The sequence below is a fragment of the Bos indicus x Bos taurus genome, chromosome 20 (genome assembly GCF_003369695.1).
Source record: "Bos indicus x Bos taurus breed Angus x Brahman F1 hybrid chromosome 20, Bos_hybrid_MaternalHap_v2.0, whole genome shotgun sequence".
NCBI lineage: Eukaryota > Metazoa > Chordata > Mammalia > Artiodactyla > Bovidae > Bos > Bos indicus x Bos taurus.
Window position 1 is genome coordinate 3,796,898 of NC_040095.1, and position 23,162 is coordinate 3,820,059.

Below are 23,162 nucleotides of genomic sequence, written 5' to 3' on the forward strand. Positions count from 1 at the left end.
GGGGAGTTCATCTTTCAGTATCCTATCTTTTTGCCTTTTCATGCGGTTCATGGGGTTCTCAAGGCAAGAATACTGAAGTGGTTTGCCATTCCCTTCTCCAGTGGACCACGTTTTGTCAGAAGTCTCCACCATGACTCACGGTGTAGGGCCACCCAAGACAGACCAGGGCAGTCTGTGATTACTTAGTTCTTGCTCCTGCCCAAGCTCCCTGGGCTGAGGTCAGCCCTCAGGCTGAAGGCTCCCATGCTGGTGGGCAAGGGCACTGCACTGAGGCCTCCCTCTGGTTGGGGCTTCCAGGGTCCCCTGCAGTGCCTGGAGGAATCCCCACAGTCAGATCCCTCAGGCTCAGTAAAAACAAACATGCCAGCCAGGGTGGAGGCGCTGCCTGCAGTGTCCTGGGAAGCCCGGCTCCAGAGCAGGGCTCCTGAACCAGGGATCATTCTGGGTCTGTATCTCCTTCCCTGCAGCCTCGTCCTCAACCCCTGCATCTCCCCCAGCCGCGGTCCAAGATCAGAGTCTGTGAGGACTTCAGGGCCACACAGACTGCGCCTGAACTTGGGCACTGCCTCTTACTGGCCATGTGATTTCTGGCAAGTCACTCTATCTCCCTGCATCTTCATTACTGGTCTGTAAAATGGAATGAGGAGGACATGAAGGCAGGGCTCAGAGATAAAGCATGTTAATGTCTCAGCATGGAACACAATCAAGAAAAGGTGATGACTATTATGCTGGTCCTGAGATTATGCTGGACTGTCTGTAGCAAATTTTTAAATGTCAAAAGTGTACCTGGCTCATGTCTGATTTACTTACATAGATGAAACAGGAAAAATCAAAGTGAGGAGGAGGAGGAGGATGACCTCAACACCACCATTTATTGAGCCTTTACAATGCACCAGCACAAGGATAAAGTGTTGGGTGCATCATTTCATGAAAGCTTTATAATAATCCAAAGAGGTAGATAGACATAACACAATTAAAAAAATTTTTTTGTTTTGATGTGGACCATTTTTTAAAGCCTTGTTATTAAATTTGTTACAATATTGCTTCTGTTTTATGTTTTGGTGTTTTTGGCCAGGAGCCATGTGAGATCTTGACTCCCCAACCAGAGATTGAACCGGAAGGTGAAGTCTTAAGCACTAGATGGCCAGGAAAGTCCCTATGACACATTTTTAAAGTCCAGTTTATTGAGATACAATTTACATACAGTAAAATTCGCCTTTCTGGGGGTACAGTTCTGTGAATTTTGGCAACTGTATGTGGTCACACCAACAGTCCCACAGTTTAGATACTGAATACATACTTCTATCACTCCCCAAAATTCCCCACTGTCCCCCTTCCACCCCCCAATTCTAGCCACGAAGCAATCACTAATTAGATCTGTTCCTATAGTTTCATCTTTTTCTAGAAAGGCATATAATTGGAATCACACAGCATGGTGAATTTTTAAGGTAAATTTTTGATTATACAGCAATACAGGAATACTTTCTTCCTAATAAAAAAAAGTTGCAACATTTCAGATGAGCCCAAGTCCCCTTTGAAACCACATCCCAACCTGCGCCTCATCCTTCTGCTCTGCAGGACGGCTGAGAGCCAAAAATGTGTAACAGCTAGCAAGTCACGGCCAGCAGGATCAGAACGAGCACTGGCCTTAACAAACTAAAGCGGCCACATGGTGATGTGCCGGACGCATGTTCCCCCTACGCTGTAAAGGGGCCAGCCCAGTGCCCACAGCCACCAAGCCGAGGAACCTGGGATGGCCCTCAGGAACCCTGGGCCCCGAGCCCAGGCTCATCCCTCTACACAGCTCTGCAAAGCGATGGGCAACAACCTGGGGCAGAAAGGCCCTCTGAGCAGGGCAGGCATCTGTGGGAGAGTCAACCCCTGGCCACAGAGCTGCAGCTGCAACCTGGCTCTCACTGGGCCAGCTCTCCCCATGCCAGCTTCTCTTACCCCACCTGGATTTCTGAAATAGTAATGGCACTGTTTCTTCAAGCTGCCACCAACAGAGAGCAAACCGTCTGGGGCTGAACCAGTTAGTTCCATCAGGAGAACTGAGAGAAAATGGGTGGAGATCCCCGCTTTTCAAAGAACCTCCCTCAGGGGTCTCATTTTCACCTCCTACAAGTGCTGTGGGGTTCGGCAAGGGGGCAGCGCACCTGTCTTACATCCAGACAGCTTGAGGGAGCCAGTGATCCACTCGAGGACATGTGGCTCTTTGAACAAGAAGTTTTGGTCTTCTGAGTATCCTGCATCCTCTCCAGTAACCCAACCCCTGCTCCCAGATGCGGACAGAGTGGGAAGGTACTCAAACAGGCCATGGGCATTACTGGGGTAGGGACGTGATGGATCCCCGTGCTCGACAGAGCCAACCCCGGCACCACTGCCCTGTATCAAGGAGGACTCACCAGGGGCTTCCCTGGCCATCCAGTGGTTAGGACTCCATGCTTCCACTGCAGGGGACACAGGTTCAATCCCTAGTCAGGGAACCAAGATCCTGCAAGCCCCTCAGAGAGGCCAAAAAAAAAAAAAAGAAATGACTCACCCAGCATGATGGCATCCACAGCTCCCCCAGGACAGAACTCGATCATAATCTGCAGAAAATACAAGGCAAAGTAACATGAGCAGCAGTGCCCAGCCCACGAATCGGGAGCCCCTCCAGGGCTGGCCCTGATCAGACAGGTCTGCTAGCACCTGACGCATTTGCTCTTCGGCCCCTCTCCCTCCTGCCCAGGGGTTTGTCCAGTCTGCCCCCACACTCCTGAAACCTGACATCAGTTTTTACAGGAGGCTCTCACACCCAGGAATTACTTGGGCACTTCACTTTTCAGGGGAAAAAAAAACAAAACAAGTCACCATGGAAACCCGCAGCTTCAGTGAACAGCCTTTTCAGCCAAGCCCACATCCTTCCCTTCTCCTCTGATCGGCCCTGTCTGCTCACTCACCCCCACCCGCCAGCCACCCTGCTTCTTACAATCCAAAGCCAGGTCTCAGAGGACACCTCCCAGCCACACACAAGCTGGCCAAGTCCTCCTGGGACTCCAGCACCTGTCTGTTGACTCTTCTCCATCACCCAGAGCCTGGAGTATCAGAACATCAGGTCCTTGAAGCCCAGCTCAGGTAGAGAAATCAGAGCCCAGAAAGGAGCTGTAATTGACCAAGGCCACACAGGTTGTCTAGTGGCTCCTGAATGGAAAGCAGGTTTTCCTAACCTCCAGGTCATTCATTCATTCACTCAGCACACATCCAACAGGTAGCAGGCCCTGGGAGAGCCACCTGATACGGGCTTTCAGGGGCCAGCCCAGTGCAGCAAATTGGAAAAGCCAATTAGAGCCACAAGTGTGGGGTGCTGACACAGGCCCCTCCCTGGTCTACTCGCATCTTCACTCTGTCTGGCCCACTCTGGGCTCCTATCATATACAGGAAGACGCTTTCTCTTTTTTTTAAAGTGCAGGTAGAGATGGGTGGGGAAGGCAGAAGGTGACACAAACTTCAAGGCACTCCCAGCATCTCCTCCAGCTCAGGGTCAGACACAGTGCCTGAGGGGCGCTCAAGAAGGCCTGCCACTCTAAATAGAAAAGAAAACCTCAGCTGTGACCTCACTGGGCCAGAGCCAGCTCTCCAGCCATAGGAGGGAGGAGCTGCTTCAGTGTTTCGACGAGGCCTCCTAACTTGTAGTTGACTTTCCAGAGGCTTCCTGGCGCTGTAAATATGAGGATGCGGTGATGCCTGGTTGGACCCAAGTCCCAAGCCCACCGCTCACTAGTTGTGGCCTTGGGCAAGTCATTTCAACCTTGTGAGCCTGTTTTCTCAACTGTAAGACGGAGCTGCTGATGCTGTTCCTCTTAGCTGGGCCCCACCTCTGAGCTATATTTAGGGTACAGGCCACCCCTGGAGGTCAAGCAGGGAGCTCTAAGCTGGGCCAGGGACACCAGAGAAAAGGGTAAAAGGGAGGGGAAGGCTGTGGTGCCCTCCCTCAGCCCAGGGCAGCAGACAGGCCTGCCACATGCTGGACAAGGCTACACGCCACGGGAGGGGGCCGGACAAGGGAGTGCCCACCCGCTCACATACCACCACCCACCAGGGAGGAAGCACAGGGCCTCTGATGCTCCCACAGTCACTCTGGTCCTGCTTGGCCATGAGAACGTCAGGCCTGCCCCAGCTCCCCTGGACTACTCTTTACCACCGTGCTGACTGTCGTCCTAAATAAAAGTCATCAGAGATGCGTTAACATGCTGCAATCCAGTACACGAGGAAGCGGTCCTTCTTTCTTCCACTCACTCACTCGCTCGTGTGTTCACTGAACCAACCACCAACCAACCAGGCTTGTTCCCAGGGTCAGAGTGACCTGGACATGGGCATCAACCTCTTGAAGCTCTGCCTTTTAATAATGCTTGGCACTACAAAAGAGAACCCCAAATCCTACTAATTGCTAGAAAAAGCCAAGCCACAAGAGGCAGCAGTGGAAGAGAAGCCCAGCTCAGTCACCACACAAGTCACTTACGAGTACGTGGCCTGTAAGATGGTGGAATGGTATGCCCAGAGCCCACAGGAGTGACAGAGTCATCCAGGCCTTGATGGGCGACACGTAAGACTCAGTCAGTATGGACTGTTTCTAGGACTTCTTTCTTGAGCTCAGGGGTTCAGGGTTTTTTCTCGTTTTGTCTTGTGTTTTGAGACCCCATGAAAGCCACCCTCTCACCCCTCATATAGAAAAATGCAAATACAAACAAATGTTCGTGTGCAATTTCACTGACTTCTTCCATGCCCTCAAGTCCCACCACCAAACCCAGGTCAATGTTTTCACCAGCTACTGACTATGCAGCCTTGGCAATGACCTACCTCTCTGTGAAATGGGACGACACTACAGACGCCCCCAGAACCACTCTAAGGATCCGATGAGGTGGCAGCAAGCCCGAGCCTCACGCACACAGAGGCTCAGGGCAGGCTCAGCTGTCTCTTCCTCTACTAGGGGCAGCTGAAAAGGGAAAAGTGGTGGGCTTGGCCTCGAGGCCTGGCATGCGTGTGCTCAGTCACTTAGTCCTATTCAACCCTTTGCGACCCTTTGGACTGCAGCCTGCCAGACTCCTCTGTCCATGGGATTCTCCAGGCAAGGATGCTGGAGTGGGCTGCCAAGGCCTCCTCCAGGGGATCTTCCCCACCCAGGGATCAAACCCACGTCTCTATGTCTCCTGTACTGACAGGCAGGTTCTTTACCACTAGCACCACCTGGGAAGCCCTTCAAGTCAGCTTCCTTATTAGCTATGTGAACCTAGGTAAGTCACTTAAGGTCCCCATGCCTCGATTTCTTCATCTGAAAATGGTACTAATATTTTCTGCCCCCAGTGTCATCAGACAGCCAATGACATGTCCAATACAAAAGCCACAACAACGAATATGCACTTGGTGAATCCAGCAAAGGAAATCTCTAGGAAGATCACGCTTCAGTTCAGTTCAGTTCAGGTCAGTTGCTCAGTTGTGTCCGACTCTTTGCGACCCCATGAATCGCAGCACACCAGGCCTCCCTGTCCCTATTTAGGCTTTCTACAAAAACATGCCTTCCCAGAATTACAGTTCATCAACACTCCCACTGCCAGTATCAAAAGTCAATATGAGAAGTGGTCAAACCTGGGCGGTTCCTGCATCTTTCAGTGAAACTGTTCCTTACACAAGGCCCTTACACAAGGCCCTTACACAAGGCCCCCATGACCCCTCCCCTCCCAGGTCAGCACTAGGAAAGTTGAAGCAGTCTCCTAATCTGGTTTGCTTCCTCTTCTGCAATTTGAGACCTCCATGATGCCTTGCACTTCCCATATTTTTTTACTTTTTATTTTCTTTGAGGCAAGGAATATGACCTTATTTGGAAAGCCAGCAGACAGAGAAGATGGCAGACTAATATCTCAAAATAGACATCTTCCATTATCATTATTATTCTGTGCCAGCTACTGGGAAGCTCTGAGTTTAGCTTTGGTTTTACTCCTATGAATAAATGTACCAACTTTTCATTCTAAACCAGGATTAAATCTACAGTTTTCTACAATTTGCATATGGACCCTAATGAAGTGTCTTTAGAAGATGACTGTCCTGGAATCCACACTTCAAAATGTGAAGCTCTTTTTGAAACAGCAGTCCTCATTTGGAGTTAATCATAGCCTATGTCAGAGTGATATTCTGTTGTATTAACTTTCTGTAATTTTGCCCAACTGTACTTTCATATGTGGCAAAATACAGTTTGGTTTTTCTTCTTCTCCTTTTTTTTTTTTTTTTTTTTGAAAGTGGCTTTTTTCGGCCCTTTTAGTTTAAAAAGTTTCATGTCTTGGTGCCTTTTATATGATATAAAACAGAAAAATAATGTCTCTCATGACATGGTTCACACTGGGTTCCATTACATGGGTCTTAACACTTCACATTTCAGCTCTCAATCACAGGGAGCTTATAACATGAATTTCGTAGTACTTTTATAGAAATGCATGAGGTTCAATTAATAAAATGATTATCTCAATAAATGTAATAATGACAATAAATAAAAAGAAAACAATCATCTGAATGCCTTAGGATATTACTAAATAGCCTGTTTAGAAAAGTGAATGGAAAAATTACATCAATACCCACAGAAGGTTTCAGTTCAGTTCAGTTGCTCAGTCGTGTCCAACTCTTTGCGACCCCATGAACCGCAGCACACCAGGCCTCCTTGTCCATCACCAACTCCTGAAGTTTACCCAAACTCATGTCCATTGAGTCGGTGATGCCATCCAACCATCACATCCTCTGTCATCCCCTTCTCCTCCTGCCCTCAATCTTTCCCAGCATCAGGGTCTTTTCAAATGAGTCAGCTCTTCACATCAGGTGGCCAAAGTATTGGACTTTCAGCTGCAACATCAGTCCTTCCAATGCACACCCAGGACTGATCTCCTTTAGAATAGACTGGTTGGATCTCCTTGCAGTCCAAGGGACTCTCAAGAGTCTTCTCCAACACCACAGTTCAAAAGCATCAATTCTTTGGTGCTCGACTTTCTTTATGGTCCAACTCTCACATCCATACATGACTACTGGAAAAACGAGAGCCTTGACTAGATGGATCTTTGTTGGCAAAGTAATGTCTCTGCTTTTGAATATGCTATCTAGGTTGGCCATAACTTTCCTTTCAAAGAGTAAGCATCTTTTAATTTCATGGCTGCAATCACCATCTGCAGTGATTTTGGAGCCCCAAAAAATAAAGTCAGCCACTGTTTCCCCATCTTGGTCTATTCTTGTATTTTCTACATTTTATTCAACTAATATGTTATAAAATTTCATATTAGAAGTACTGTTAACAAAAAGTACTGGCCTAAAATCACCCATGGCTACAGATGCATCTATTCATCTGGAAGGGGATAGGGCTGTGCCTATCCACAGTGAAAGTCCCAGCAGGACCATGCCCAGAACACCCTCTTTAGGGTTTTCTATGTATAAGAGCTTGTCATCTGCAAACAGAAATAATTGTACTTCTTCTTTGCAATTTGCATTTCTTTTATTTCTTTTTTCATAATTGTGCTAACTAGCGCTTTCAATACTATGCTGAAGAGAAGTGATGAAGGTAGGCATCTTTGCCTTATCTCAAATCTTAGAGTTTTTAGACTCTCACCATTGAATATGTTCACTGTGAGTTGCTCATATATGACCTTTATCATGTTTAGATACTTTTCTTCTATTGGTTTGTTAAATGTTTTTCTCATGGGAGTGTTGAATTTTGTCAAATACTTTTTCTTCATTAGCTGAGATGATCATGTGTTCTCCCACTTTTATTCTGCTAATGCAGTTTGATATATTCATTGATTTTCATATATTAAACCATCCTTGCTTCCAAGAATAAATTCCACCGGTCATGGTGTATAATCCTTTTAATAGGCTGCAGTGTAGCCAAAAAACCAACAACAAAAACACGCTGGGCTTCTAGACACGAACAATGGACAATTCAGTAAAAGAAAATTAGGGAAACAATTCCATTTATAATAGCATCAAGAAGAAAATACTTAGGACTATCTAGGAAAAGGGAATAAGATTAAACCAAGAAGGTGGAAGATTTGTACACTGAAAAGTGCAAAACACTGCTGAAAGACATTAAAGATGACACAAATAAATCTAAAGACATCCTCTATGCATGACTGAAAGACTTTGTTAAGACATCAATACTACCCAACACAATCTACAAACTGAATGCAATCTCTATCAAATCCCCATGGCATCTTTTATAGAAACTGAAAAAGTTCATACTAAAATTCATATGGAATATCAAGGGAACCCAAGCACCAAAAGAACCTTGAAAAAGGACAGTTGGAAAAAATTGTTCAAAGAAAGTTGAAAGTCTCATACTTCTTGATTTCAAAACTTACTACAAAGCTACAATAATCAAAACAGCAAGGCACTAGCATAAAGACAGACATACAGACCAATGGAAGGAGATCCCAGAAATAAACCCTTGCATATATAGTCAGATGATTTTTAACAAAGGGGCCAAGACCATTCAGTGGAAAAAAAATAGTCTTTTCAACAAATTTTGTTGGGAAAACGGAATTACCAACATGCAAGAGAATGAAGATGGTCCCTTACATCATGTACCAAAATTTATTAAAAATGGATCAAAGACATAAATAGAAGAGCTAAAACTACAAAATTCTTAGAAGAAAAAAAAATGAGGGAAAAGTCATGACATTGAATTTAGCTATGATTTCTTGGTTTTGACACCAAAAGCACTGGCATCAACAACAAAAAAATTAAACTGGACTTTATCAAATATAATAACCTTTGGACATCAAAAAACACTATCAACATAGTGAAGAAGCAACCCACAGAATGTAAGTATATATGACACTTACAAATCATATATCTGATAAGTGACTACATCAAGAATATATTAAAGAAAATACTTTTACAACTCAATCTTGAATAGACACAGATATACAAATAGCCAATAAATGCATGAAAATATGCTCAGCATTACTAATTAGAGAAATGCAAACCAAAACCACAATTTAGACCTAGAGGGGCAGGATGGGGTGGGAAGTGAGAGGGAGGTTCAAGAGGGAGGGGACAAATGCATACTTATGGCTGATTCATGTTGATGTATGACAAAACTGATACAATATTGTAAAGCAATTATCTTCCAATTAAAAATAAATAGGTTTTAAAAAACCACAACTAGATATCACTTTTCACCCATTGGGCTGGCTACTTTTAAGAAAACAGAAAACAAGCAAGGATGTACAGAAATGGGAACACGTGTATTGCTGGTGGGAATGCAAAATGCTGTGGCCACTGCAGAAGACATTATGGCAGTTCCTCAAAAATTTAAAACTAAAATCTTAAAAATTAAAAACAGAATTAAAAATGGAATTGCCTTATGAACTGGCTTTCCACTTCTGAGTATATACCCAAAGAAATGAAAAGCAGAGTATCAAACAGATGTTTGTATACCAAAGCAGCATTATTCACAATAGTTAAAACTTGGAAACAACCCAAGAATACATCAAGAGATGAAGAGAGAAACAAAACGTGGCACATCCACACAACGGAATATTATCCAGTCATTACAAAGGAATGAAGCATTGACACATATGAATGAATCTTGAAAATAATGTGCTAAGTGAAAAAAACATCAGCCACAAAAAGCCACACATCTCTGATTCCATTTCTATGAAATGTCCAGAACAGGCAAATCCATGGTAGACAGAAGGAGATCTAACCAGTTAATCCTAAAGGAAATCAACCCTCAATATTCACTGGAAGAAGTGATGCTGAAGCCGAAGCTCCAAAACTTTGGCCACCTGATGCGAAGAGCAAACTCACTGGGAAAGACCCTGATGCTGGGAAAGATTGAGGGCAGGAGGAGAAGGGGATGACAGAGTATGAGATGGTTGGATGGCATCACTGACTCAATGGACATGAGTCTGAGCAGCTCCAGGAGATGGTGAAGGACCTGGTATGCTGCAGTCCATCCAGACGCAAAAAGTCAGACACGACTGAGCAACTGAACGACAACAACAATAGAGACAGAAAGATCAGTGATTGCAGAGGCTGGGGGAAGGCTCCCAGGGTGATAGACTGTGGGTCTTAAAATATGACCTAAATGCTTTTCAGCTCAGAAAAGTGCTGACGCTATATGCGAAGCCCTGGCCAAGGTCACCTATTCAGTCTCTCATTTAATCCTTACACATTTCTTTAAGGTGAATACTGTTATTATCTCCGTTTTCTAGGTCAAGGATCTCCTAAGTTTATCTGTAAAGAGCATGCATGCTTACTCACTCAGTCATGTCTGACTCTTTGCAACCCCATGGACTGTAGCTTACCAGACTCCCCTTCCAAGGGGAGTAAGAATACTGGAGTAGATTGCCATTTCCTTCTCCACAGGATCTTCCTAACCCGGGAATCAAACCCTCATCTCTTATACTACAGGAGGACTCTTTACCCCTGAGCCATCAGGGAAACCTTTCCATAAAGAACCAGATAGTAAATAATTTTGGCTCTGCAGAGCTTTGACTCCGATGCTCCATTCCGAAAGCAGTGGTGGACGAGACCTGATCAAATGAGCGTGGCTGTGTCCCAGCAAATCCCATGGGCCACGGTGATGGGACTTCAGGGTGTGCAAGAAGGTGGCAGGCCAGATGTGGCCCATGGGTGGCTCCCTAACACCCCTATTCCAGATGAGAAAACGGAAGCAGAGAGCATTTCAGTAACTTGTCAAGGTGTCCAACTAATAAGAGATGAGGCCAGGATTTGAACCCAGGTGCTCTGATTCATGAGCTCATAGTCTGTCCTTGGGCTAGAGTTCTTCCCCAATCATTTGGAGGACACTTAACATGTCACACCCATCCCTCATGGCACCGGAATATCTTTTTCATGAGGATTTAACCCCACCGGCCAGGTCAGAATCGCCCTCCCACCCAGTCTTGAGACCCACAGCAGGTACAGGCCGAGCTGGGATCTGACACCAGGCTGCTCACACTAGCTGCCCTGCATGAGGAAGACAGGTCTGCCTGAAACTGAATACGGGGAGCACACTCTAGGGCAGGAGGCGTTTGCTCTTCCTGGGCCCTCTTGCCAGGTGAGTAACCTCGGCACAGCTGGTCTCCCTAGTCAGCACTCACGAGCTTTTTGTGTCCCTGGAGACCTCAGCCCATAAACATGCTCAGAGGACGCCCAATGGGAGACAGCCTGCAGTCACTGGCTTGGGACTGCCTGGCGCCCAAAAGAAACTGGAAACCTGTGTTCACCTGGACCCCCTATCAGTTTAGATTAAGCAGCTGTCATGGAGCGGCTTAAGGGTCACGGCCTTGCTACATGATCCTGGAGGGCCAGCTCACCTCCCCGATCACGCGTGCATTCATTCATCCGTGGACTGATTAGGCACCTACTCTATTCCTGCACTATCTCAGCCATGGGAATTTGGCCCTGCACCTGTGCAGGTACTCTCTCCCTACATGGGCAGTGTCCTCTCAGAGTTGCCCTGGAACTGGTGACTATTAAAATCTTCCTCGAAGCTGTTGCAAATAGAGAATCAGCTCAATAATCCTTTAGGACTGAGAGAGCAGAATTTAAAAGCTCTCTCCTCCATCTGATCAACTCTTCAGGACGAAACACTGACACCAGAGTCCTGAGCCAAGCTGATTTCTGCCCCAGCAAGTAACATATACACAAAACCCACCCCCCACCCGCCGCCGAGTTCACTGTTCCCCCTCGCACAGTTTCACTCCATGCCATCAACTTCCTTAGGACGTAAGCGGTTGCCTGATCAATTAACACAGGTCGGCCTCAGTTTCCCCATCACGACAAGTAACAGGAACTGAGAGTCTTATTCTGTGCCCGGCCCTATGCCAAGTGCTTTGCATAAATTATCTTACCATTTGAAGTGGGTATTCTAAAGAATGCCTCTGCCTCACAGGATCTATCGTGAGGATTAAAGGTAACAGGGGTTAAGGTAACAGATGCCTGGCTCTCAAAACATTACCTGGCAAACAGTAAGTAACTGCTTGACAAACGCTACCCGTTATTATCAGTATCTGGTGATGCTTTATTCCCATTTTATGTATGAGAAAACTGAGGCTCAGAGAAATTAAAGTCACAGAAATAGTAAGCACCAGAGCCAGGACCTGAACTGGGACCTCTCTGGGTGTCAGGTCAGCTGCACTCACCACCATGAAGGAAGAGACCTAGTGACCCCATGCCCCCATCCTTGTGCTTCAGGAAGGAAGCCAAAAAAGCTTGGGACATAGCCTCCCGGCGGTGGGGGAAAAGGCGCCTCTGCCTCCCTGCTCCAGCACTCGCTGGGCCCCAGGGGTCAGCTCACACATACCAAGTGAGCTTGCTCACCCGGAGATAAAGGGGCCAAGATGTCACAGCCGAGATAAGAGCAGGCTTGAACCACCCACGGGGTTTCGGACATTACCAACATGTACAGCCCGCAGGCAGCAGGACCAAGCCTGACCATCCTCAAGAGACAACTGAGGCATGCTCAAGCCATGCCCTGGAGACCGCACGGCGCTCGAGGCCTGGCTCTCCTCCTTTCCCTGGCCCTCCCCAAGGCCAGCAGGAGCTCTGGGTACACAGAGATGCTCAATGATTAAATGTTGACAACACTCCTGCAACCAAAAGTAAATACAATTAAAGGGCAACTCTCTCCACTGTTCCTGCCTGGAGAGTTCTATGGACAGAGGATCCTGGAGGGCTACGGTCCACGGGGTCACAGAGTCAGACACGACTGAGCACACCTCTTGTGTAGGTCTGGACAGTCCCAGACCTCCCCTGTCCTGTGACTGTGCTATCCAAACCCCTTTCCTGCTTTGAGCCTTAGTTTCCCCACCTGGAAACTGAAGCCTCTAACAGCTGAAAGGTCATTTGCAACACTGACATTTGAGGGTCCAAGGTGACGGACATCACTTAATCATTAAATATTATTATATTTAATATTTATAAAAGTTCATTCACATCATACATTATAAGAGTCTGGACCTGATTTGTGGACAGTGTTTGCTGAATGAATTTATGAAGAACGAAGAAATATGAATGAAACATTTCAGTGGCCTTCAGATGCCCAGAAATCAGGGCAAAACTGCCAAAAAGATGACTCACACAGCTGATTCTGCAAAGAAAGCAAGCCAGTCCCTCCCTCTGCTGCTGCCCAAGAGAACAGAGATAATGACTGCCATTATTGAGTGCCTAAGGCATACCAGGCACTGTGCTGAGCATTATACAAGCATTCCTTTACTTACTTCTATAAGGAATTCTATTTCTCTCTGTTTTACAGATGCGGAAACTGAGGTTTGATGGGGAAAGAGCCTCCCCAAAGCCACTAACCTCCTAAGTCCACAGAACGAGGGTAGAAACCCAGGTCTGTCCGACTCCCAAGGTCCAAAGATAGCCGAAATGTACAGCCAAAGGCAAGCCTGTTCCCCTCTCGAGACTTGCTTCTTCTTGGGGAAGAGGGGTGGGTGCTGCCTCTTCACCCCTTCTTTCCCAGGTCTCCCTGCCCTGAGAGGCACAGGGACACCCCACCAGCACAGAAGACAGAGGCTCTGTTTACTCAACAGAGACCTGTAGAAAGAAGGTCCCCGAAACACAACAGTGAACCCAAAAATGTCTCCAGCTTCTCAGCAGCTGGTCCCTGGAGTTGGAGTCCGGAATCTCCACACCTCCGAGCTCCAGGCCATACAATGCAGCCATTGAGAGGGGTGGCCCACACCCACAAGGCCTCCCGGAGCACGGGGCCTTGCTCCTCTGCCCCCAGCCGCACCCACCACGTTCACAGAGACTCGAGGAAGGAATTCGGGTTCCCCTTGAGACTAGCAACTGAGTGATCCCTGGCAAGAAGGAAGAGCACAGGGGATGACCTTGGGGTTCCTAAGGAGTGTGTGTGGGGGTTCCTGTCAATGCAAGGGGGAACCCCTAAGCACACCCCCCGGGTCGGGGTGGGAATTACTAGATGAGATAACCGAGACAGCGCCAAGTGTACCGGCCCCAGCCCCGGGGCACCCCTGGGATAGAACTGAGGTGATGCAAATTGGGGGTGCCTAAGTCCTTCTGGCACTGTCTGGCCCAGAAGTCAGGAGCACCGACTTCAGAGTCACGTCCTCTGAGCTTGAGTGCAAACGCTGCCACTGTGTCTTCAGGCGACATGCTTCACCTCTCTGAGCCTCTAACAGTATGTGCTCCCCTGTAAATGGGGACACGTTCTCACCGTGATGGAGTCGTGGGAGAGTAAGTGAGCTGGCACATGCGAGAACAACAAGCACCAGGCCTGGCAGCCAGCAGAGCACAACAGACGACAGTCACCATCATCACGGGGACGACTACCACCATCGCCACGCATCACACCAGGAAATCAGGGCTGCGACCAGACTCCAGGCAGACATGAACTGGAGTTTCAGCCCCCAGGGGAGACACAAACAGATCTCTGTCTACACAGATATTTTTGATCTCTTGACCATCTGTCCAGCCATCATTCCCGAAAACCAGGGGTGGCAGGGCTCCTGCCGCCAAAAAGAGGAGTAGTCCAGGGCCGTGCCCCTCAGAAAATGGACTCACAACCCACACGACCAGGAAATCAGGGTCACCCGAAGCACAGATACACCTCTGGGAGGCCTGCCTGCCTGGTAGGACATACATTCTTCAACTAAAATCATTTGAGATTTGTGGCATGTGAGACAGTCCTCAAGGGGCAAGCAGAACTGAAACCAAGGGGAGCGGGGTGGTGAGGTGGGCACGGCAGGCAGAGACGGGGCTGAGCGGCTCACAGCCAGGGAGACAGCACAGGCTGGGCGTCCACGGTGAGGTGGGCACGGCAGGCAGAGACGGGGCTGAGCTGCTCACAGGCAGGGAAACAGCACAGGCTGGGCGTCCATGGTGAGGTGGGCACGGCAGGCAGAGACAGGGCGGAGCTGATCACAGGCAGGGAGACAGCACAGGGTGGGCATCCATGTTCTATTACATCCCCAGGGCAACCCCCAGATCATCACCAAGGAACAAAAACCTGAGTAAATAAGGTGAGCCCAGGGTTTCGACCCTGGAGTCAGACACGCATGCATGCTCAGTCACTCAGTCATGCCCGACCCTGTGACCCCATGACTAGCCCGCCAGGCTCTTCCGTCCATGGTTCCCAGGCATACCTGGGTTCTAATTCTGGCCCTGATGCTAACTAACCCTGAACAAGGAATGACCTTGGAACAAGTAAGCGTAGAGCTCCGACCCTCAGTTGGAACTATAGCATCTGCCACCTGGGGAGTGAACAAATGGGAAGAGTTGGGGAAAGCCCAGGGCTCGGGACCTGGCTCTCAGTGAGCGTGCTCCAACCAGTAACAGCGGAGGCTGGACACACGTGGGAAACTGGCGTGACCAGCCCGCTCGCAGAGACAAGGCCCCAGCGCCAGCAGCTGCCCCAGGAAAAGGCGAAGGAACAGTCTGAGAGCAGCAGAGAGCAGAGCAACGACCCTGGGTGCCCTGGGCAAGTCCAGGCATCTATCCGGCTACACACTCTACAATTTTATTTTTTTGTCTGCCTCCCCACCCCCACCCCACTGCCCCACAGAATGTGAATCCCTGAAGGGCAGAGCTTTGTGTCTGTGCCCTTAAAGCTGCCTGGCACACAGCTGATACTCTGGAAACATTTGTTGGTGAACAAATAAACGCATGAGTGAGTCAGTGACTGAACAAGTGAATGAATGAACAGTGGCTGCCCCAGCTGCTGCGGTGGGGGGAGGGGGGCAGTCACATGGGAGCATGGATGCAGAATACCAGACACAGGTAGGAGTTACTGCGATGGGGACACAGAGGCTCTGCCACGGCAGCAAGCACTGAAGGTCCCATCAGTGAGGACCCAGGTCTAAGGGCTCCAGAGACAGAGACTGGTGCGGGCACAGCCAGGAAGGAAGAAGCAGCCCCCGGGATCCAAGGAAGACATAAGACTGCCTGCCAGCCTCCGGCTCGTCCCTCTGCTTCCCCACTTCCCACGCAGGCCTGCGGTTACCTACTCGCATCAGGGCCAGGCTGGGTTAAAGGCAGCGAGGCTGCCTGGGCAGAGGTGGCGGCGGCGGCAGCAGGTGGCTGCCTATGGGCGACCGCGCTCAGCCCAGCTCATAGATGCCATCGGGAGTATAAGCCCCTGTGGCTGGAGCTGCCGAACCTTCCAGTCAAGCCAGACACTTGGATTCTCACGCGAAAAACGCCATTTACAAAGGGTCACACTTCTGCAGAACTCTAGAGAAAGCCTGCCTTCGGTACAGCCTGTGGGCCAGGTCTGCACGTTTAACTGCCATCTAGACTTTGAACAACAGACATGACCTGTCTGCTGGGTGCCTGGCATGGGGCTCCTACTGTCTTGCCAGCTGGGACATACTGGGTTTCTAGCAAAGCCAACAGCATCGAGATCAGCGTCATCACCCTTAATGTCCAGATGGGGAAACTGAGGCTCAGAGACATAGCTGGGTCACACAACAGCACACAGGCAGCCAGGCTCCAGCCCACGTCTGGCTGACTCGGAGGCCGCTGCCTGATGGGCCGAGGGCAGGGAGGGTGTGTGTGAGGCTGGGGCAGGGCAGTGAGCAGTGAGCGGTGGGAGGGGCACAAAGGAGTGCCCCGGAGGGCATGACGCCTGGCTGATGGCTCAGGGGGTGAACTAAGTGCTTGGGAATGTGACAGGCAGATCCCCGGACCACAGAGTCACCTTTGTGCCTGTGAATGTGACCCAGAGACCCCAGCCCAGCCATTGCAACAGCAAGATTCCAGACAAAACCCCATGTTACTCCAGCCTGGCCGTCCACAGCTACTCGGTTCTACCTGCTCAGGGCTGAGGGTACACTGAGCCAAGGTAGAAGCTGGAGGGATTCCAAAGCCACAGGCCCCTCCCCACCAGACACTGCCAAGAAATGCTCTGCAGGAAAAGAGCTCCTCAAGCGGAGGGGGGCGCAGGCTGTGTCCTCTGAGCAGTTCCCATTGGTTCCCAGGGCTGGTACCTGGGGTGCGGGGGCACCGCAGCAGTGGGAGTCTGGCTGATCTGGGTTGGAACCTGGCTGGGAGCCCTGAGCCAATCTCTCTCTCTCTCTCTCTCTCTCTCTCGCTCTCTCTCGCTCTCACCCTCAGTCTTCACACCCGTAAAATGGGTTGACGACATCGCAATCCCATATAAATGTGAGGATTTGGCAAGTTAATCACGACAGGGCCCAGCGCACGGAGGAAGTGTCCAGCAAAGGCCCGCTCTCTGTGCTCTTTTGCTGATCCCTCCCTCTCACCTCCACCCCCTGCCTCCTGCCTCCCTGCCTAGGCCGCAGAAGTGGTAAGGAGCGACAGCAGGCTTGCCCGGTGGGCTCAAGTGCCCACAGGCTCTCAAGCGCTCTGTGCTTCGCCGCTCGGTGGTGTCCGACTCTTTGAGTCCCCATGGACAGTAGTACTTTATGGAGTGCCATTACGATCACGTGTGTCCCCAAAGTGGACGCCCCTACAGGCCTGATGCAGAAGGACACAGAGGTCGGCAACCGCCGGGGAATGCCAGGAGCACCAGGATCCCATGGGAAGAGGTGCTGCCCTCAATTCTGCCGAGAAGCGACACCACAGGGCACCAAGCTGACCACAAACATGGAACTCAGACTTCAGAGATAACTGGGCAAGGGCAAAATGAGCCGACTCAGGCCAAAGGGCCTCCTTGAGATCACCCCTTCCGAGCCCCGGGCGCTGCGGGCCAGGAAGGAGGGGCAGGGAAGGGACGGTGCCTCTGAGGGTCACAGAGAGCTGGGCCCAGACCCGGGATCTCAGGTCTGACTCAGCCCTGCGCCCTTTGACTGCACTGGGCAGCTCTCTACACGCATGCCGCGCTGCTAGTGACTTTCTCGTGCCACATTCTCTTTACAGCTCTTGGATTATTTTAAGGCCAGATATGCAATCTCTGTTGGTGACCAACGGCTAGCCTCAGAGCCCAAGGCAACAAGCCACAGAGACCCTGGCCGGGGACACAAGGTCACGTGAACATGTGTGGCCAGCGGGCCCCTCCCACCCACACCCTGCTCTGTGACCCGGGTCTGCACTTCCTCTCGGGAGGAGGCTCACTTTCAGACAAGCGGTCACATTCTGGAAAGCCTGCAGTCACTCCTTCAGACTCACCCGCACACACAACTTGGTGTACACGCACAGGAAGTTCACATATGCCTCACAAGCCTATTTTTGGATTCCTTACACCAGGAGCCCTGGTTTAAACACCACCAGATCTGGGAAGCTCAGTTATGGGCAAAGCAGCCCTGATTCTATGAAAAAACAGTCATCTTGCACAATTTTCTGGGAAAACACAGTCCTCTTAGTTATCTGTACTTTCCTCATTTGATAGAGACAGACGATGAGAAATAGACCCTCTCACTTCTACTTTAAGAAAAATAGTGACAGATACAGAGAACAGACTTACAGTTGCCAAGGTGGAGGGGGCCTGGGGAAGAAGGATTGGGGGTTTGGAATTAGCAGATGTGAACTATCACACACAGGATGGACACAAACAACAAGGTCCTACCGGACAGCACAGGGGACTGTTAGTCAGTCAACACCCTGCGCTGAACCACAATGGGAGAGAGCATGGGAAAGACTGCATATATATACTACCCTACGCTAAACCGCAATGGGAGAGAGCGTGAGAAAGACTGCATATATATACTACCCAGTCGTTCTGTACAGAAGAAATTAACACAACATTGTAAATCAGCTGCAGTTCGATCACTTTTTTAAAAAAACAAAGAAAACCAGGGGTGTGTGCCAGTGACAAACAGCCCCCGGGCTCAGCATTGGGGGACATTAGGGAGTAGTGAGGTCTGAGGCTAATTAGACAGCAAATCTCCCCCTGACGGGCCACTGCTGCCCAGCCTCAGGCAACTGCGGCCACATCTGCTGGTTGTTCTAAAAAAAAAAAAAGTCCAAAGGCCAACAAAATGCTAGCCGAAAATTTCTAAAACCATCGTGTGTGCCAAACAAAATCTGCGTGGATCTGTTCTAGCCCGACATCCTCAGTTTGTGACCAAGCTCACAGCCTGACTGGCTCCTCCCAGCAACACAAGAGGCTGTGAGCGGGAGAGAGACAGTCCTCGACCGAGGGCGATGTGGTCCCCAGGGGACATCTGGCAACACAGAGGCCGCACACGTGTGCCCAGTCGTGTCCGACTATTATGACCCCATGGACTGTAACCCGCCAGGCTCCTCTGTCCATGGGGTTCTCCAGGGAAGGATACTGGAGTGGGTAGCCATTCCCTTCTCCAGGGGATCTTCCCGACCCAGGGATCAAACCCAGGTCTCCAGCACTTCCGGCAGATACCATCTAAGCCACCAGGGATAGAGACAGAGACATAGCTAAGCACCCTACAACATACAGGGCAGCTCCCCCTACACAGAAAATGATCCAAACCCTGATGCAGACCAGACAGAGTCCAAAAGGCCTGGAAGTTCCTCTGGGGAACATGACTGGAGTGGTGGGAAGCTTGCCCCTCCAGCCTAGGGCAGCTGCTGCTTTCTCTGTGGTTCCATTAGATTTCAACAGAGGGCTCCACAGCCAAAGATGCTAGGAAAGCGCAGGTGGAGATGATGCAAGTTGGGACATGAGCTGGGGTAACAAGACCACTGGCCTCCAGGTGGTGGCCTCCAGGGAGAGGTGGGTCCAAACCCAGTCTCTGTCCCGCAAGTGTTTCTGGACAAGCTGGGCCACCTCAGTAGTAAGAGGAACACCCCAACCTCTGGCCTTTTGGGCTTGGCCAGGCCCAAATGCACCAGCCAGACAGTGCCCAGGCCTGGGGCGTGTCCTCAAGTGGAGGTCCTGAGACTGGGGCACCGCACGGCCCTGGGGGAGAGAAGTCCCTCCCCTGCTCACCCTCCCTTCTGAGCCCAGTCACTGCTGGACACCGAAGAGGCCCACGGAGACAGCATCCCTTCTAACGTGGAGTGCAGGGCCAGGGTGGCAGGCTTTGGCAGGCAAAGGGATTGGGCCAGAATGGAGCAAACTGGTTTATTTTCCTTTATTTCTATTTATGGCAAGTGGGCCCTAGTTTTCCATTCAGGGTAGTGAGATGAAAGTTTCTTTTTCAATAAATATATTTAACTTCTAAAAAGTGAGTCACCTTAAACAAATACTAACTATTCCAGAGGTAGCAGAATGAATGAGGTCTAGGAGAGGCAGCCCTACCAAGAGTGTTACTACAGCTCTTTCAGTCTGAGAATGACAAGGTCATCCCTGGGGGAAGTGGGGTGGGGAAATCCAGGAAGGCTCCCCGACTGTGGAGGCCTTCCATGCTAAGCAAGAGTCACTGCTTTCTCTGGTGGTCAGCAAGGAGATTCCTGGGCTGATAAACGTGTGCAAAACTTTCTGCCCAGACAAAACTGGAGGGCAGAGGGGCTTCTGAACGTGACCTGTGCCAGTCTTCAGGAGTGGAGGCCAGCCCTGCTGTGTGCACACGAAAGGCCTTTCCTCCCCCTGTGCAGATTTCATCATCCACCCTGACATCGCTTTTCATCCTGTTGGCCAGCGGCACGATAAAGCCTCAGCAAGGTTCACTGAGTAAAAGACAGAGAAGCCAGAAGAGAAGAGGCTTCCAGAAACCCAGTATGAAGACGTAGTAGGAATGGAAAGAACCATGAGAGGAGGGCAGAGAGTCAAGGGCATTAATAAGCACCCACTCCGGGCCAGACACCGCTGCCTGTGCCCAACCTGCATACCTCACTCAATCCTTACAATGGGCTAGGTTTTGTTATCAGCATTCCCGTCTTAGCGGTAAAGAGCTAGAGACTCAGCAGTCAGCTAAGATCGCAACTGGCGCTTCAAGCCAGGACTGGTCCCCACTTCCTCCACCGCAGGGCAGCGAAGAGGACGATGCATGAGATACACGTGCAGAAGAATCAACCAATCGAAGACTCAGACTAATTAATCCCACTGATGTCTGAGGAAGAGGGCAGCCCTGGCCTGCCTGAAACCGCTGCCCCGTCAAGGCCTCCCGACACCCACAATAAGACCACAACCCTTACCTGCCTGTCCTCATCTCCTAGCACCCCACCCCAACCCAGGCACAGTGGCCCCTCGCCCCCTCTAAACGTGATAAGCACACTCACCTCAGGGGCCCTTGCTGACCCCTGGATCCTCCCTCAACTGGGTCCTTCTCGGACAGGCCTCCCGCTGACCATGCATGAAAGGCGGCTTGCCCTGTTCCAAGTCACACCTCTGATTTCATATCCATCATGGTCCTTATGGTTACCTGAATTATGTATTTATGCACTTATTGGCTGACTTCCTCACCAGACTGTAAGCTCCTTGAGCACAAGAACTGTATCTCTTGTTCACCACTGAATCCCCAGCCTGCAGAACAGGGCCTGGCACACAGCAGGTGCTTAGCAATGTGCTCAAGGCCAGAGAGAATCTGGTCTCCTTTCATGTGGGTCTCTGGCTCTCTTCCTTTGCCATCGTCCAGCCACAACTTTTGTCTGGTCCTTTACAGGCTCCACTGGGTCCTGTCTCAGAGCGTCTGAGAATACTTCCTATTCTCTCTACCTGGAAATTTCTGCTCTCTAAATTTCTGCAGGTCTGCCCTGCAGCCTGTCTTTGGGGCCTCAGCTAAAAGGTCACCTCGTGAGAAAGGCCTTCCTTATCTATCCCATTTGAAGCATCTGTCCCTGACCTGCCTGCCCCCCTCCCACCAAGAACTTCCATCACATTTCCCAGTCTATTTTTCTTTCACACACTTATCACTTGCTGAAGTCCTCTCGTTTACTTCTTTATCTGCTTCCATATTGCCTGCTTCTACCACCAGACTCTGAGCCCAGTGAGGCCAGGGATCTGGCTGGTCTTGATCATTTCCGTATCCTCTGGGGGGGATCAGGACTGGGCACAAGGAAGGAATTCAACAGACACTTGTTTACACGAATAAATGGAGAACCCTGTGATCTGAGGGCTACAGGCTTAATTCCTCCAAGATGACCCAAGCTTCTAGAGACAAGAGCCAGAGTCCCCTGGTGAACAGGTAAGATCTCGACAGCAGATTTGCTGTCCTGTAGAAAGGCTGAGAGAAACCCAGGCTCAGAAACCAATGAGGAGCTTTCAGAATCGTCACAGCTTGCCACGCAGGACTTTGCAGGCACCTTTACTTCCTGGCCAGATTCTGCACAAGAAAAGCTTCCACCCTGCAAGCGACTGAAAGCTACAGAATTGTTTTGGCCAAAAACAAGGGCAACATCGCCCCGAGGCTACGCTCTGTGGGCTGCAGGTACTCAACTGCCTTCACTCTCCCTAGGGCAGACCCCACAAGGGGAGGGGCGCCTGCCTGGACCTCCACTCCTGCCTCTGCTCTGGATCAGCACTGGGGGAGCCTGAAGGGTCCTGCCTACCAGAGGAGGGAGATACCAGGACCGACATCAGCACTAAAATGAGACGGTAGGATGAGCCACCACAAAGGAGCAGAGAGAAGAGGAAGAGGAGGTGCGCTCCACCGAGAGGTGCCTGGGAGAACAGTGTGGAAGGAAAGGTCCTGCTGACTCTGCAGATGACACTGCGGAGGGCTGCCTGGAGGAAGGCACGAGATGCAAAGACCTGGAGGTGCCACCGACAAGCAGCCCGAACGGCTGCAGGGGGAGGCCTGGGAAGATGCTGGCAGACTATAATTAGCCTACGTTCCAGGTAATGGGTTTGGAATATATTCTGGAGAACTGTGGAAGGGCTTTTCAAAGGGCAGTGTGACATGAGCAGGGTCTCTCATCCACAGTATCTGATGTCTGTATGTCTGGCCTTGTAACTAATTCACTGTGTGACTTTAGCTGAAATTCCAACACCTGATTTGAAGAACTGACTCATTGGAAAAGACACTGATGCTGGGAAAGATTGAAGGTGGGATGAGAAGGGGATGAGAGAGGATGAGATGGATGGATGGCATCACCAACTCAATGGACATGAGCTTGAGTAAACACCAAAAAGCTGAGTAAATACCAAAAAAGGAAACACCAAAAAGTTGGTGCACCTTTAACCTAGTATTTGAGAAGGAGACTCCTCTCTTCCATACTTCCATCCATGCTGCCCTTCAGACTGCCCTTCCTTCCCTTACCCCTTGGAGAACTCCTATGCATTCTTTAAGATCCGGTTCAAATGTTCCTTCCTCTAAACCCTTTTCTGACCAATGACGCTCCCCTCTCACGTCCTT

The 23,162-nt window shown here is 50.0% G+C and overlaps 1 protein-coding gene across 1 annotated transcript in view; it reads right to left on the reverse strand.

The window, feature by feature from the left end:
* Nucleotides 1-23,162, reverse strand: part of STK10 (serine/threonine kinase 10) — a 124,453-nt gene that overhangs the window by 71,584 nt on the left and 29,707 nt on the right. The window contains exon 3 of the mRNA XM_027520253.1: nucleotides 2,543-2,591. Within this exon, the coding sequence (XP_027376054.1) occupies nucleotides 2,543-2,591 (49 nt within the window). The remainder of the gene's footprint in view (nucleotides 1-2,542; nucleotides 2,592-23,162) is intronic.